Here is a 17,725-nt window from a genome sequence, read left to right as displayed (position 1 = left end):
CAACCACTAACCATGAGTGAAAGAAAAGTTTGTGAGTTATCATTCATATTCTCTGACAAATGTCCAGAAAATCACAAATTGTGCTAGGGTATGTAAACTTATGAGCACAACTGTAGATAGAGATATATATATATATATATATATATATATATACTAGGAAATTAGAAGAGCGCACTGGTAAGTTAAAATGTAATATCTTTATAAATAAAGTGTAGTAGTAACATACATCTCAGTTTTAGAAGACAAACACAGCATGTATCTAAAAACAGTCAGGGCTCTGCTCTGCTCCGTCTCGCTGATAACACTGCACCGGCTCTGGTTCCAGCAGCTGACGTCACAACGTCCACGGTGTGTAACCACGCCCAACGCGTTTCAACCAATAGTGGTCTTTGAAGAGGCTCGCGTCCGTGGTAACCAGGATCCAGTCCTGAATCCCGAATCGGCGACCCTCCAGCAGGTGAGCACTTTGCAACCACCACAGGAGGGACACTCTCTGAGTTATTTTCCGATGTAAATGCAGATGGGATCCTGACCACTTGTCCAGAAGGTCCCATTGAAAAATCCTTGCATGGAACCTTCCGAAGGTAATGGCCTTGTAGGCCGCCACCATTTTCCCCAGAACTCGAGTGCATTGGTGAACTGACACCCTTTTCGGTTTTAGCAGGTCTCTGACCATGTTCTGGATGTCTTGGGCCTTCTCTATTGGGAGAAAGACCTTAATTTGTTCCGTATCCAGTATCATACCTAGGAACGGTAGTCGAGTTGTCGGAATCAACTGTGACTTTGGTAGATTTAGAATCCAACCGTGTTGCTGGAGCACTCACAGAGAAAGCGCCACACTGCTCAGCAATTTCTCCCTTGATCTCCCTTTTATCAGGAGATCGTCCAAGTAAGGGATAATTGTGACTCCATGCTTGCGCAGGACCACCATCATTTCCGCCATTATTTTGGTGAAAATCCTCGGGGCCGTGGAAAGTCCAAACGGCAACGTCTGAAATTGGTAATGACAATCCTGTACAGCGAATCTCAGGTTTTCCTGATGGGGGGCATATATGGGGACATGAAGGTACGCATCCTTTATGTCCAGAGACACCATAAACTCCCCCTCCTCCATGTTGGCTATTATCGCTCTGAGAGATTCCATTTTGAATTTGAATCTTTTTATATACAGGTTTAGGGATTTCAGATTTAAAATCGGTCTGACCCGTACCGTCCGGTTTCGGGACCACAAATAGGGTTGAATAGTAACCTCTTCCCTGCTGGTGCAGGGGAACCTTGATTATCACTTGCTGTATACACAGCGTTTGAATTGCAGCTAACACTACATCCCTTTCCGATGTGGAAGCTGGTAGGGCCGATTTGAAAAATCGGCGCGGGGGCACATCCTCGAATTCCAATTTGTAACCCTGGGAAACTATTTCCAACACCCAGGGATTCAGGTCCGAACTGACCCAGGCCTGACTGAAAAGTCGAAGACGTGCCCCCACCGGTGCGGACTCCCTCAGGGGAGTCCCAGCGTCATGCTGTGGTTTTTGGGGCAGCCGGGGAGGACTTTTGTTCCTGGGCACCTGCCGAAGCAGGTGCTCTCTTGCCTCTGCCCTTACCTCTGGCGAGGAAAGAGGATCCCCGACCTCTTTTGGACTTGTGCGACCGAAAGGACTGCATCTGATAGGGTGTTGCTTTCTTTTGCTGTTGGGGAATATATGGTAAAAAATTAGATTTACCTGCTGTAGCTGTGGAAACCAGGTCCGTCAGCCCATCCCCAAACAATACATCACCCTTATAGGGTAGTACTGCCATATGTTTTTTGGAATCCGCATCACCCGTCCATTGGCGAGTCCATAAGGATCTTCTCGCTGAGATAGACATGGCATTGGCCCTGGAAGCTAGCAATCCAATGTCCCTTTGAGCATCCCTCATAAATAAGACTGCGTCTTTTATATGAGCTAGAGTTAGGAATATAGTATCCTAATCCATAGTATCAAATTGATCTGTCAGCTTATCTGTCCAAGCTGCAATTGCGCTACATACCCATGCCGACGCAATCGTCGGTCTTAACACAGCACCCGTATGAGAATAAATACCCTTTAATGTAGTTTCTTGCCTGCGATCTGCAGGGTCCTTAAGGGCCGCTGTGTCAGGAGACGGCAGCGCCACTTTCTTGGACAAGAGCGTCAGGGCCTTGTACACAGTGGGGGGTGATTCCCAAATCTCCCTGTCCTGCTTAGGGAAAGGGTAAGCCATAAAAATTCTTTTGGGGATCTGCGGTCTCTTATCCGGAGTCTCCCAAGCTTTTCCAAAGAACTCATTTAATTCATGAGATGTGGGAAAATTAATAATCTGTTTCTTTTCCTTAAACATGTGTACCCTTGTGTCGGGGACCGAGGGTTCATCCACCATATGCAACACATCCCTTATTGCCACAATCATGCACTGAATGGTTTTAGTCACCCTAGGGTGCAATTTTACTTCGTCATAGTCTACACTGGAATCAGAATCCGTGTCTGTAGTAGTGTCTTGTGTCAAGGGACGCTTTTGAGACCCCGACGGGCCCTGTGAGTCGGTCCGATTCGAGGATTGACCGCCTGATGTCCCCCCTAAACCAGCCTTATCAAGCCTTTTATGTAAAGATGTCACACTTGCATGCAACGTATGCCACATATCCATCCAATCTGGAGTCGGCACAACCGACTGGGACACACCACTCATTTGCTCCACCTCCTCCTTGGAGAAGCCTTTCGCCTCAGACATGTCGACACACACGTACCGACACCCCACACACACAGGGAGTTACCTATAAGGGGACAAAACCCCAACCAGGCCCTTAGGAGAGACAGAGAGATAGAGTATGCCAGCACACACCCAGCGCTTAAAAACACTGGAATATATGACCAGATAGCGCTGTTATATGTATATAATTGTAATCTCCACTCACTGCGTCGCCAAAGTGCCCCCCTCCTCTTTTTTCCAGCCTGTGAAGCTCAGCAGGGGAGAGAACAGGGAGCCAGCGTTTCCTCCTGCAGTCTCTGTGGAGAAAATGGCGCTGGTTAGTGCTGAGGATCAAGCCCCGCCCACCCGACGGCTGGCTTCGGTCCCATCAACTTTGTATAAAAAAATGGCGGGGGTTACCGGATTTACTGTGCCACAGCCTAATCCATGTTTATCCATGCCAAATATGAGGAATATTGCTGCCCAGGGCGCCCCCCCCTGTGCCCTGCACCCTTCAGTGCCTGCTTGTGTGTGTGTGACTGGGAGCAATGGCGCGCAGCTTACCGATGCGCGCTTACCTCATGAAGATCTGATGTCTTCTGCCGCCTGAAGTCTTCTTTGCCTTCTCATACTCACCCGGCTTCTATCTTTGGCATCTGTGAGGAGGACGACGGCGCGGCTCCGGTGACGAACCCCAGGTGAAACCTGTGTTTCCGACTCCCTCTGGAGCTAATGGTGTCCAGTAGCCTTAGAAGCAGTGCCCAACTTAACAAGCCAGCTCTGCTTCTCTCTCCTCGGTCCCACGATGCAGGGAGCCTGTTGCCAACAGGACTCCCTGAAAATAAAAAACCTAACAAAATTATTTTTCCACAGAAAACTCTGGAGAGCTCTCTGCAGTGCACCCATTCTCCTCTGGGCACAAGATCTAACTGAGGTCTGGAGCATAGAGCCAGTGCACACCCATAGTCAAAGTTCTTTTTAGGTGCCCTATCTCCTGCGGAGCCCGTCTATACCCCATGGTCCTTACGGAGTCCCCAGCATACTCTAGGACGTAAGAGAAAGTGTAAATGAACCCCCCACCACCACCCCAAGTCCCCAGTGTGTACCTAGTGGATGTCCCGGCCTTTAAAATGATTGTCGCAATGTTTCCAATGGTCACTATGTTCCGATGGTGCTGTCCGTTGTTCTGATGTTGGAGGGCATTATTTTTTTTTTAAATATTAAATGGGTTTTTGTTTTTTTGTTTTTTTAATTTTAAATAAAATCATTTTGGATAAGATTAAATAAATGTTCTTCACCTAATTCACTCATAAAAATTCCTACAATTTCTGAGAGGTTTTTGGAAAAATATTTTTTCAGTTAAGTGACTTAATTTACTTTATTTACAGTCTGAAGTACATTCTATATAATTTGCAAGTATTCCTAATGAACACACAAGAAATGAGATCAGAACTCACTGTTTAAATATACTAACAACACTTGTAAATTTTATTATTGCTGTTAGTGCAAAATGTGTCTGGAATTCTAAAGCTGCAGTAAGTGTACATCTCTATCCAATTTATTTTGTAAGGCAGCCAGTCGGCTGTAAAGTGCTGTGTACCGAATAGCTGTGGAGAGAGTACAAAACATTCATCATGGTGAAGAACATAGAAAAATGTTACAGGACTTCCAAATCACATTTGTCTGCCATAGTCAATAAGCACTTTCCATTGCACACCATTCTGAACATTCATTATGCCTGTTACAAATGTCCTGGCGTGGTATGTTCTGTAAGCAATGTAACCACCTGCAGGCTGCGGAACTAGAAGGGTGGAATATGAGGATCATATATACTCCATGGTAGATCTTTTCAACAGGCCTTTTCATCTAAATGTACACTCCCACATTTTATGGAAGCAAAAAACTGCAGTTATAGAACTAAAGAAGATACTGTTTATATTTGAAGCATGACCATTTATTTATTTTAAACAATATTTATTTTATTTTCCATATACAAGGATACAAGATAATGGGTATTCGCGGTACAATAACAGTAAATTATTAGAAAGACAAACAATAAAAACATAGTACCAAACCAATAATGAAACAGAAACAAATAATTGAACGGGAGAAAAAAAGCCCATACCGCATTGACCAACTACTGAAAGGTCAACGAAGAGTTTGGGAACATTTGGACATTAACAATGGACATATAAAAAAGCGAGTGCCAGGTAATTGCCTAAAAGGATGAGGTATGGGGATAGGAATATATGGAATATATAGAGACAAAAAAACAACATAAAAAAATAGAATTAAAGAGAAATTAGAGCGTGGTATGACTAAACTAATGGGGTGCAAAGTGGGGGGGGAGTGAAAGAAAAGGAGAGAAAAAATAAAGGGAGGTTAGCAGAGACAAGGAGGAGGTGAAGATTGAAAAAAATATACCATAGGAACTAGATTTTGTGAAAGTTGGCCATGGAGTCATTTTATAGACTACAGATGTTCTCCATAGAGGCCACAAAATGGACAATAGCTTAGAGGGCTGTTATCTAGCTAGGGAGCTACGGGGGATTTCCAATTTTTAACAAAGATTTGGCGGCATTACAAAAATGTACTATAAACTTGTCTTGAAGTCAACGGACATCACAGATGGAGACACTCGAGTGAAACAGATACTTGTGTCGATAGCCAACTTTATCACACTTAATATCAGGTTCCACATTTGCTCCCAAAAAGAACTAATAAATGGGCAAGACCACAGTGTGTAGTAAAATGCACCCACCTCGCCACACTGTCTCCAGCAGAAGCTTGGAGTTAAAGAAAAGATTGCATGAAGCTTAGATGGCACCATGTACCATCTTGTGTACACCTTATAACACGTTTCTCTTTTGGCCACACTGATGGAGTCTTTATCAGTCATGTACCTAATGGCAGACCATCCCTTGTCGTCAGTAGGGGTTGGTAGAATGGCCTCCTAAGCTACTTCATGAGGTTCCCTTTCAGGGGGTGTCAGGGCCAAAATGGAGTGACACAGTACTTGATGCCTTTGCGATTTTTTGGCTAGACGCAAAGGTGTTCAAACAAGGAAAAAGGTTGTATATTACTTAATGGAGATTGGGAGGTGACAAAACTCATAATCTGCATGTACTGGTAGTCTTCTTGAGAAGAGTAAATTTGCCCTGTCATAACACAAATTATGATGGGGCAGATTTACTCTGAACATGCTGAAAATGGTCATCTGAACCCCCTGTCAAAAGGAGGCCATAGTACACCTACGCCCAAGAGGAAATAAAGCGTGGCTCCCAATAGGGGTATAGGTGAGGGGTACGGGGCCAAATCCAGGGACATGCAAAGTTTGTCCCGCACCTCAAGGGTAAATCTGTTGCGATTACACAAGCGGAGGCTGGACTAATCGATTTAGCTCGCTAGAGGATCCTGTCGTCCCTCCCATCCAGGAGCATGGTGTTCTCAAGATTTACCCATCTTTTATCACCCAGGACGGAATCCCACAATATGATGTGATTACGTTGTGTTGCGTGGTAGTAAGAGCAAAGAATCTGGAGATCAAGGCCACTCTCAGGCACTGAATTAGCTGATATTGATCTCCATATATACGAGGTTTATCATTCACCCAAATAAAGCAGTTGCAAAGGGTTTGTATGAGGCCCAGGGCCGAAACCGGGATAGGAACAGGCAAAGTCTGAAACAAATTTAATAGCTGAGGTAGTAGTTCCATTTTAATGGCGTTAGTCTGGCAAAACCAAGAGATATATAGAGACTGCCATTTAGCCAAGTAATTAGCTAAAGTCTGAAGCATAGGAGAGCAATTAGACAGATATAGGAGGGAATAACATTTGATACTTGATGACTATGGGGCACCAAATAAAATTACATTTGGAGGTAAGCACAAACTCAATGTGCAAAGGGATGCAAAGCTTCCGATTTGGAACTATTATTTTTGGTATTTTGTAGAAAGGGTGCCATATGCTTCTAATTCTGTCTGGAGATAGGGAAGGGGACACAAGGGGTTGGTTAAATTGAGCAGAATAGGGATAAATTATACTGTGACCCGCTACCTCAACCACCTTGATGTCTGGGTTGGCTTTAATTTTAGCCGCCATTGGCTCTATGCAGAGAGCGAAAATAAGGGGCAAGTGGGGACATCCTTGCCTAATCCCATTTCCCAGAGCAAAACGTTAGAAAAATAGCCTAATCGTCATGACTGACTATGAAGGCTGAGTGTACAAGTCCTTAATTGTACATGAAAAATTACCACATAGACCGAATAAAGGCAAAGTAGAAAACACAAACTGTCCTGAGATGCAATCAAGTGCTTTTCTTGCTTCTAAAGCCAGGACAACCGAAGCAATTCTACTAACATTAATCCGGTGAATCAGGTCTATAGTATGTTTAGTGTTGTCAGAAGCTAACCTTGATATGTAGTAACAAAGCCTACCTGGTCTGGGTGGATCAAGAAGGTCAGATTAGTTGCCAATATCTTGGCGAATAACTTTTTTAAGGTTGGTATTAATCGAGGAAATGGGACAATAATTGGAGCAGAGGGTAGGGTTCTTACCCTGCTTCAACAGTACAATAATTCTGGATGAGTTGGAATCAGGATGGAATGGGATCCCATGGAAAACCAAATTAAACAAATCAACTGAGGGCAGAGTTGACCAACAAAGAACATGTAGTAACACATTGTAAACTCATTTGGGCCTAGCACCGTAGACAGGTTTTGTGGTTTAAAAGCCAGCATGAATTCCTCCTTGGTGATATCTCCCCAAGAACCCTGGCCGTGGTTTCAGAAATAGTAGGGAGAGCACAAGAGTCTAGATATTGCAGAATTTTCACACTGTGGGGATAATTCAGAGTTGATCGCAGCAGCAAATTTGTTAGCAGTTGGGCAAAACCATGGGGGTAATTCCAAGTTAATCGCAGCAGGAAATTTTTTAGCAGTTGGGCAAAACCATGTGCAGTGCAGGTGGGGCAGATATAACATTTGCAGAGAGAATTAGATTTGGTGGGTTATTTTGTTTCTGTGCAGGGTAAATACTGGCTGCTTTATTTTTACACACCACACCCAAATCTAACTCTCTCTGCACATGTTATATCTGCCTCCCCTGCATTGCACATGGTTTTGCCCAACTGCTAACAAAGTTCCTGCTGCGATCAACTCAGAATTACCCCCCATGTGTACTGCAATTTAGATTTCAGTTTGAACAAACCCCACCCAAATCTAACTCCCACTGCACATGTTATATCAGCCTCCCCTGCAGTGCACATGGTTTTGCCCAACTGCTAACAAATTTGCTGCTACGATCAACTCTGAATTACCTCCTATGAGAGGCCACAATAGACGGCTTCTCCAAATGATAGAAAAGATTGTATATGTGAGCAAACTGTTTATTAATAATGTTTAGGACTATAGACCATTTTTCCAGAGGGTTTTCTAATTTGAATGAATAGCATGTGATGCTCTAAGCCTTTGCACCAACAGAGTATGGGCTTTATTTACAAAAATTTACACTGGATATATTCATTGAGGTTGATCTAGAGATGTCCAGAAGTGTGTGACAATAAAGTGCATGGAAATAAAAGCGGATGTTTTCTTCATACAGAGTTACCCTCATCTATGTGGCTGCACTGTCCGTATCCATCCGCTTGTGAAAGTAAGCATTATAAGCATTCATTTGTACCAGCCCTATACCTAGTAAAAGAGATCTGTTTAAAGTCAGATACAATAGATCTCTGGGTATGCTCAACAGCACAGCCCACAATTCTGTCGACATACCCACAACATGCTCACAGAACACTTTGTCTGTGTGCAAATGATCAGTTGCCACCCATTTACACCCAATTAGCCGCAATAGGAAATTATGGGGTATATGCAATTGCGGTCGAATTCCCGAAATTGTCGAATTTCGGGTCATTTTCGACCAAAAAAAAAAATCGCCTATGCAATTCAGTGCTTTCCGACCAAAAAACTGACTTTCAAAATTCGACTTTTTGAAATTCGACTTTTTGCAAATTCGACTTTTCTGCAATGATACAAGTGCTGCAATTCGACCAAAGCATATTCAATTCAAATTTGGAAATTCGACAGCAGTGCTTTTAGACAGCAAATTCGTCATTTTCAATCCGCCACACTTTGGAGGGTGAAAACAAATAAAAAAATTTTAAACATGTTTTTTTTTGTGTTTTTTTGGGGGGGAATAGCAGATCTATTTATATTAGAAGGGATTAGGTACTTTTTTTTTTTTTTTTGGAGGCACAAATATTATTTATATATTTTTTAAAATATTATTATTATTATTATTTTTTTTTAATGCTGGAACGGTGAAATCATAAAAAAAAATGGCGTGGGGTCCCCCCTCCAAAGCATAACCAGCCTCGGGCTCTTCGAGCTGGTCCTGGTTCTAAAAATGCGGGGAAAAAATTGACAGGGGATCCCCCGTATTTTTAAAACCAGCACCGGGCTCTGCGCCTGGTGCTGGTGCCAAAAATACGGGGGACAAAAAGAGTAGGGGTCCCCCGTATTTTTAACACCAGCATCGGGCTCCACTAGCTGGACAGATAATGCCACAGCCGGGGGTCACTTTTATGCCGTGCCCTGCGGCCGTGGCATTAAATATCCAACTAGTCACCCCTGGCCGGGGTACCCTGGGGGAGTGGGGACCCCTTCAATCAAGGGGTCCCCCCCCCCCAGCCACCCAAGGGCCAGGGGTGAAGCCTGAGGCTGTCCCCCCCCATCCAATGGGCTGCGGATGGGGGGGCTGATAGCCTTTTGTGATAATAAAAAGATATTGTTTTTTCCAGTAGTACTACAAGTCCCAGCAAGCCTCCCCCGCAAGCTGGTACTTGGAGAACCACAAGTACCAGCATGCGGGAGAAAAACGGGCCCGCTGGTACCTGTAGTACTACTGGGAAAAAAATACCCAAATAAAAACAGGACACACACACCGTCGACAGTAAAACTTTATTTCATACGTCGACACACACATACTTACCTATGTTCACACGCCGACATCGGTCCTCTTCTCCATGTAGAATCCACGGATACCTGAAAAGAAAAGATCAATATACTCACCTCAGCCATGGTCCAGAGATAAATCCACGTACTTGGCAAAAAAACAAACCGAACACCCGCTCCATGCCGGACTGAAAGGGGTCCCATGCTGACACATGGGACACCTTTCCACGAATGAGACCTGTCAGTGACAGCTGTCACAGAAAGGTCTCTAAGCCAATCAGGAAGCGCAACTTCGTTGCGCTCACCTGATTGGCTGTTCGCTGTCTGTACTGTGACAGCACATCGCAAAGCCGCTCCATTACTTTCAATGGTGGGAACTTAGCGGCTAGCGGTAAGGTCACCCGCCGGTCAGCGGCTGACCGGCGGGTGACCCCACCGCTACCCGCAAAGTTCCCACCATTGAAAGTAATGGAGCGGCTTTGCGATGTGCTGTCACAGTACAGACAGCGCACAGCCAATCAGGTGAGCGCCACGGAAGTAGCGCTTCCTGATTGGCTGAAGGGACGTCAGTGACAGGAGTCACGTGATGTCCCGGCATTCGGGAGAAAGGGGTCTGATGTGAAAACATTGGACCCCTTTCTAGTCCGGTATGGAGCGGGTTTTTGCGTGTTTTTTTTTTAAACAAGTACGTGGATTTTACTCTCTGGACGTGGATTTATCTCTGGACGCTGGAAGGTGAGTATAATTTTTTCACAGGTACCCTCGGATCGTCGGAGACCGTGGCAGTCGGCGTGTCAACATAGGTAAGTATGTGTGTGTCGGTAGTGTGTAATAAAGTTTTACTATCAAGGTGTGTGTGTCCTGTTTTTATTTGGGTATTTTTTCCCCAGTAGTACTACAGGTACCAGCGGGCCCGTTTTTCTCCCGCATGCTGGTACTTGTGGTTCTCCAAGTACCAGCTTGCGGGGGAGGCTTGCTGGGACTTGTAGTACTACTGGAAAAAACAATATCTTTTTATTATCACAAAAGGCTATCAGCCCCCCCATCCGCAGCCCATTGGATGGGGGGGGACAGCCTCGGGCTTCACCCCTGGCCCTTGGGTGGCTGGGGGGGGGGGACCCCTTGATTGAAGGGGTCCCCACTCCCCCAGGGTACCCCGGCCAGGGGTGACTAGTTGGATATTTAATGCCACGGCCGCAGGGCACGGCATAAAAGTGACCCCCGGCTGTGGCATTATCTGTCCAGCTAGTGGAGCCCGATGCTGGTGTTAAAAATACGGGGGACCCCTACTCTTTTTGTCCCCCGTATTTTTGGCACCAGGCGCAGAGCCCGGTGCTGGTTTTAAAAATACGGGGGATCCCTGGCCAATTTTTCCCCTGCATTTTTAGAACCAGGACCAGCTCGATGAGCCCGAGGCTGGTTATGCTTTGGAGGGGGGACCCCACGCCATTTTTTTTCGGGTTTTTCACGTTTTTTTACCGTTTTTTAAAATCGCTGCAAAATCCGCCAAATCGGCCGATTTTCGCCCGCGACTCTGGCGAATCCGTTTTTCATTGAATATGGTGAATTCCGGAAGCCACCTTCCGGGATTCACCTGTCTAATTGAGTCGAATTAAAAAACGGCGAAAATTGCCGCGAATTCGACCGCAATTGCATATACCCCTATATGTGTACGATTCTGAAGCGCCTGGAATTGTTCATAGTTTCATATACTCTGAAAAAGAAAAAAAAGCGTAAAATCTGTAGACGAAATAGAGTTGAATCTGTGATATTGTCTATTATGAATTAACCTGCTCTTCACATTTTTTCACCTTTTTATTTTTATTTTTATTTTTAAGTCTTAGGGGGGTATCCTATTAGCCCTGTTAAGTCAGCGCGAGGCACGACTTATCAGGGGTTATGTTTTACCTACCTCAGACTGGAGAAACCAAAACCCCGGACACAGCCCGCTGTTTCTACCAAAAACACAGGTTTCATTGAACCTATGTGTTTTCGGGAGAGAATGTATTTTTATTGTTTAACAGGCAACCTATAATACAAAAAAAAAAAAAAAATGTATGTGAAATACGGATGTTTTTCACTTGTAATTGGAAACCCCCTTTAGAATGAAATTGGATTTCTTACTGAATTATCACTGATCAACAAACAAAAAAAACACCATACATTTTCTTTTATTAAGTACACCTAAAAAACAGGCCTAAATAAATCCTTGAGTTGTCTTCAGAATCCCTTAATTAAAGCAGGTAGCCCTATGCATACTGTATTTAGCAGAGTTTTCAGTCTTGCTAAAAAAAACCTTGCCACATTACTTTTTGTATGCTTATGCACAGTTGTCTGGAACTAATAAAATTTGCTTTTCAACACTATTTAAGCAGTATCATTGCTGTTGCCAATGGTGGTTTGTGCAGACAGAAAATGCTACATTAGCTGAGTAATTGTCCACAAACATCTGACTTCTTCAGTATGTTATTGGGTAAATTATATTGGCAACCTGTAGCAGTGAATGCAAGTTTAAAGGGCTGGCTAGGTTTTACCTGTTCTGCACCAATGCTGACCCTGGTTTTGTATAGACAGTAATTTATTTTGCAGATATAGCATGAAAGTATGTTTTTAATATCCCGCAAAGCTTATTCCGATCTAATGTATTAGAAAACAAAATTAGAAAAAAAATGCAATTTCTTTTTACTGTTTTTTAAACTAGAGTATTCTATCCAAATTTACCACAGCAGGAAAATGTAAATATGGTTGGACTAAAATGAAGTACACATTTGGCATTACCCCTGGCAGTGAAAACTTTCAAAATATATTTTCTTGTATTATTTTATAGAAATGCTCTAATTTATTATTTAAATATACATTAATATACATTTCCGCAGATCATAAAGATTAGCAAGATGTTATTCTTATGACACTAATGTATTCTGTTGGTTACTGAGTTGAAATATCACCAAGGTTCTGTGAGGTATGTATGTATGTATGTATTTATTTCTGATGAGTTACCTAGGAGATTAGAATTTATATTGATTCTTAAGAATAATCATGATCTGTAGAACTTTATTTACACACAGGAGCTTTAAAATAATTATTATACAGGTGATGGTAACAGCTATGCTATAAGCCATAACAACTGAAAAGAGTGTAGCAATTGACCAGCCACAACAATTTGTGTTTGCCTGCTTTGTTCACACTAATGTATAGATATATGATAATCTGTATGCTGAATGGTTCCAAAAGGATGATAAATAGTTGTATACTATCTTACAATTCGGTATGTTTGGTTTCCATGTATTTGGACTTGTTTAGACTAAATACAGTCTACTGTTGTTCTCTGTTTGATCATCAATATTTCTTTATGTTTATACACAATTAGAAAAGTAATAATAAAACTCTTCTAATGCCTCTCAAAATTACCAAATGTTGGCTTTAATTTGCATTTAGATTATGTTTTTGTTTGACCACAGGGTAGTCCAATGGATCCAATACTAATGAAGAGGCCTCCACTTTATGGAATGGGCAGTAATCCTTACTCTCAGACGCAGCAAAGCAGTCCCTATATTGGCCAATCATATGGACCTCAAGGCCCACAAAGATATCCAATGGCAATGCAGGGACGTCCTCACAGTGCAATGGGAGGGATGCAGTATACACAGCAACAGGTTCGTAGTTTTTATGTATATTTCACTTGGGAGGGGGATGATATTGATGAATATAGATCTATCTATATGTGTGTCGTCATATGTATGTACTATATGTGAGCGTATGCTTATTATTTTCATTGGTATAGGGTTTTTGTAATGTTACTGCAGGAGGAATATATTCCATTATTTGATAAACTTACAGAAAACAGTACCATGGTAAACAAAACAACTAATGTGACCTCAATAAATAATATACCAGTTCTCTTTATCACTTTTTAACAGAAATTATAGCAGTTTGTCTAGAATGGAAGTTTCCCAGAAACTCTTACACACTAACTGAAAACGAGTTTTGTCGTTATTGCTACTAATCACAATTGGTTGCCTATTTTTTCTTATTGGAAACATTTTAAATGATCGTTAGTTTATGTAAATGCAAGCAATATTTTTTTTTATTTTTTTTGCTAGATGTGTTAATATTTTAATTTGTATGAATAGATAATGATTTGTTACAAAATAGATAGGGTCCACAGTCATATGTGCTTTTATGACATAAAGTACTATGGAAAACGGTTTTGGTTACATCCTTTTAATAATTTATTCTAAATGTCAATAAGTTGTGGAAATTAACACATGATGGAATTTTTCTTGTATTTGTTTTGACAAATGTATTATTATGATAACTTGAGCCAGTAAATTCACTTATACTCTATAATGCAATATGCATGCGCAAACCCATGAAATTTCGGAGTGGCATAGTAAGCCACCATCCAAGTTCCTAGTTCACCTCCATTTGAAGTGGACGGGATGTTTCCTTGATGATGCAAGTTGTGTTCTGCAGTGGAGGGTGGTGGGGTCGTGATAATGCAATTACCACCCGCGCTTGTCCCTTGGATCTTCTATTCAGGATCTCCTTGAGCATGTTCATTTAACAGGCACATAACGCATAATGGGGCACTAAAGGGAGAGGTTTAGGCTGCGGGATAGATTTATACAACAAGGAAGGGGGGGGGGGGGGGGGTTAGGGTTGGGCACCAAAGGTTGAGGTTAGGGTTAGGCTGCAGATAGGGAGGGTTGGGGACTGGGAAGAACACAGGTAGTTGACTTCTGTTGGGGTTTCTGGATGCCAGCGTCTGTATACTGAATGCTGGCATCCTGACCGCCGGTAACTCATACTAAATCCGACTCAAATTATGCTAGAAAAAATAAGACCGTCCCAGGTTCTCATTAAGTACTCAGGGCGACAAGGTCTCCTATCTGCATCCACTTACATTCTACTTGTAATAACATGAGAGAACAGTCATCTCCTCTCATTGGCAGAGGAATGTGATCAATAGTCCGATAGTAGAGCAAAGCTAAACTGTGGTGGGCTTCACTAGGTGTTCGCTATGGCCATTCTAAATAGCAGCTCTAATTGTATGGTGCGTGCTACCATCTTCTTAAAGGCTCATTCTGCTTTACCTACATAATGTCATCCACATGGACAACTAGTTAAATAAACCACGTTACCCAATGTTGATTTTTTTTTTTCCTGAAAAAGGATGAAAAAAAAAGTGTCGCCAGTAAGCATAAAACTACACACACTTGTTTGGTAACACACACACCAATTTGGTAACATTCAGAAAATCTTTCTGTGAATTTGTGTAGTCATTTTGGAGACGTCTGGCTTCATTACATAGGGGGTAATTCCAAGTTGATCGCAGCAGGACATTTTTTTGCAACTGGGCAAAACCATGTGCACTGCAGGGGAGGCAGATATAACATGTGCAGAGAGAGTTAGAATTGGGTGTGGTGAGTTCAATCTGCAATCTAATTTGCAGTGTAAAAACAAAGCAGCCAGTATTTACCCTGAACAGAAATAAAATAACCCACCCAAATCTAATTCTCTCTGCAAATGTTATATCTGCCACACCTGCAGTGCACATGGTTTTGCCCAACTGCTAAAAAATGTCCTGCTGCGATCAACTTGGAATTACCCCCATAGTCCTTAATGTTGCAACCACGCTTCTATGATGGCATCAATTTCATGGACAATGCACTCATCTGTAGATTTGATTGAATAAGTAGCCAATAGGATTTTGTAATCGAATTGATGGGTGGTCTAGCCTTATTGCGGGAACTGGCCCAATTATCTATCTATCTATCTATCTATCTATCTATCTATCTATCTATCTATCTATCTATCTATCTATCTATAATATGTGGATCACTGTGAATGATCTCTTTTTGACACAGGGGGGTAAATTTACTAAGGTGGTAGATTTTTTAGAACCGGTGATGTTGCCCATAGCAACCAATCAGATTATATCTATTATCTGCTAGAAGCAGCTAGAGAAATGGTAAGTAGAATCTGATTGGTTGCCATGGGCAACATCACCAGTTCTAAAAATCTCCCACCTTAGTAAATTTACCCCAGGGTGTTTATATACTTGAACTCAGAGGCGTAACTAGCACGGGGCGAGCAGGGCGTGTGCCCTGGGCGCCGTGGCAACCCCAGCAGAGAGGGGCTCCACAGGCACCTGCACGGCCCGCTCGCCCCATGCGCCCACCGCCGCCGGAGTTCCGCTCTGCTGCCTGCCGCCTCAGCCCGTCAGCTCCCACTAGGTACGGGGAGGAGGCGAGAGTCAGTCAGTGGCGGAAGGAAGCTTGGATGCGGGCCGGCGCCAGCGAGGGAGAAGGGTGATGAAATCCATTTTCATCTCCCTTAAACTCGTTCTGTGCCGCTGGATGTCATTTTCCCTGGTGACCGTCTCTGCTGCCTGGCTGGCCCACGCACTGCCTGCTGGGAGAAAGGAGGAGGGAGGAGGAAGAGTCATGGGGGAGCTCTGTAATGTCAGCGGCTGCCATGAAGAGCCTTACTGCGCCTGAGCCGGAGAAGCAAGAGATGCAAAATGCAAAGTATGTTGTGTGAAAAAACATACAAACATGTAAATATCAGTGTGTGTGTTTTGCTATGTATGTGTGTATGTGTTTTGCTGTGTGTGTGTGTGTGTGTGTGTGTGTGTGTGTGTGTGTGTGTGTGTGTTTTGCTATATGTGCACAGTGGCACTCCTTAAAGGAAAAGAGCTTCATTCACATGGTAACAGAACTTTGTGTCTATTAGACTATTCCAGCTTGTTGTATCCCCTGCCCCAACATCTCCGTCCTCCCCACACATTACACCCCCCTGCCTCCCTCCCCACACATTACACCCCCCCTGCCTCCCTCCCCACACATTACACCCCCCCTGCCTCCCTCCCCACACATTACACCCCCCCTGCCTCCCTCCCCACACATTACACCCCCCCTGCCTCCCTCCCCACACATTACATCCCCCTTGCCTCCCTCCCCACACATTACACCCTCCTGCCCCTCTCCCCACACATTACACCCCCCCTGCCCCTCTCCCCACACATTACACCCCCCCTGCCCCTCTCCCCACACATTACACCCCCCCTGCCTCCCTCCCCACACATTACACCCCCCCTGCCTCCCTCCCCACACATTACACCCCCCCTGCCTCCCTCCCCACACATTACACCCCCCCGCCTCTCTCCCCACACATTACACCCCCCCGCCTCTCTCTCCACACATTACACCCCCCCTGCCTCTCCACCCCCCCCCCCCGCCTCTGTCCCCACACATTACACCCCCCTGCCTCTCTCCCCACACATTACACCCCCCTGCCTCTCTCCCCACACATTACACCCCCCCTGCCTCTCTCCCCACACAATACACCCCCCTGCCTTCCTCCCCACTCCTCTCTCTGTCACTCTCCCTGTACCTATGTCCCTGCTGTCACTTTCCCTTTGAATTTTCAGTTCATTCTAATTGCTATAATCTGAATTTCGGCTCATTCTGTGTGCTATAATGTGAATTTCGGCTCATTCTGTGTGCTATGATGTGAATTTCGGCTCATTCTGTGTGCTAAAATGTGAATTTTGGCTCATACCGTGTGGGGTAATGTGAATTTCGGCTCATACCATGTGGGGTAATGTAAATTTCGGCTCATACCGTGTGCTATAATGTGAATTTCGGCTCATACCGTGTGGGGTAATGTGAATTTCGGCTCATACCGCGTGCTGTAATGTGAATTTCAGCTCATACCGTGTGGGGTAATGTGAATTTTGGCTCATACCATGTGGGGTAATGAGAATTTTGGCTCATACAATGTGGGGTAATGTGAATTTCGGCTCATACCGTGTGCTATAATGTGAATTTCGGCTCATACCGGGTGGGGTGATGTGAATTTCGGCTCATACCATGTGGGGTGATGTGAATTTCGGCTCATACCATGTGGGGTAATGTGAATTTTGGCTCATACCATGTGGGGTAATGTGAATTTTGGCTCATACCGTGTGGGGTAATGTGAATTTTGGCTCATACCGTGTGGGGTAATGTGAATTTCGGCTCATACCGTGTGCTATAATGTGAAAGGGGCACTAGTACT

General features: G+C 43.9%; 1 protein-coding gene across 10 annotated transcripts in view; it reads left to right on the top strand.

Moving 5' to 3' along the window:
- ARID1B (AT-rich interaction domain 1B) overlaps window positions 1-17,725 on the top strand; it is an 836,140-nt gene that overhangs the window by 155,975 nt on the left and 662,440 nt on the right. For 9 of the 10 annotated variants that reach the window (XM_063917671.1, XM_063917678.1, XM_063917670.1 and 6 more), the window contains one exon: window positions 13,123-13,317. The exons of the other annotated variant lie outside the window; for it this stretch is intronic. In XM_063917671.1, coding sequence (XP_063773741.1) covers window positions 13,123-13,317 — 195 coding nt within the window. The remainder of the gene's footprint in view (window positions 1-13,122; window positions 13,318-17,725) is intronic. 10 annotated transcript variants of the gene reach the window in all.

Source organism: Pseudophryne corroboree, chromosome 4 (assembly GCF_028390025.1).
Source record: "Pseudophryne corroboree isolate aPseCor3 chromosome 4, aPseCor3.hap2, whole genome shotgun sequence".
NCBI classification, from domain to species: Eukaryota; Metazoa; Chordata; class Amphibia; order Anura; family Myobatrachidae; genus Pseudophryne; species Pseudophryne corroboree.
The sequence above is the reverse complement of the archived record's forward strand: the minus strand, read 5'-3'. Positions and strand labels throughout refer to the sequence as shown.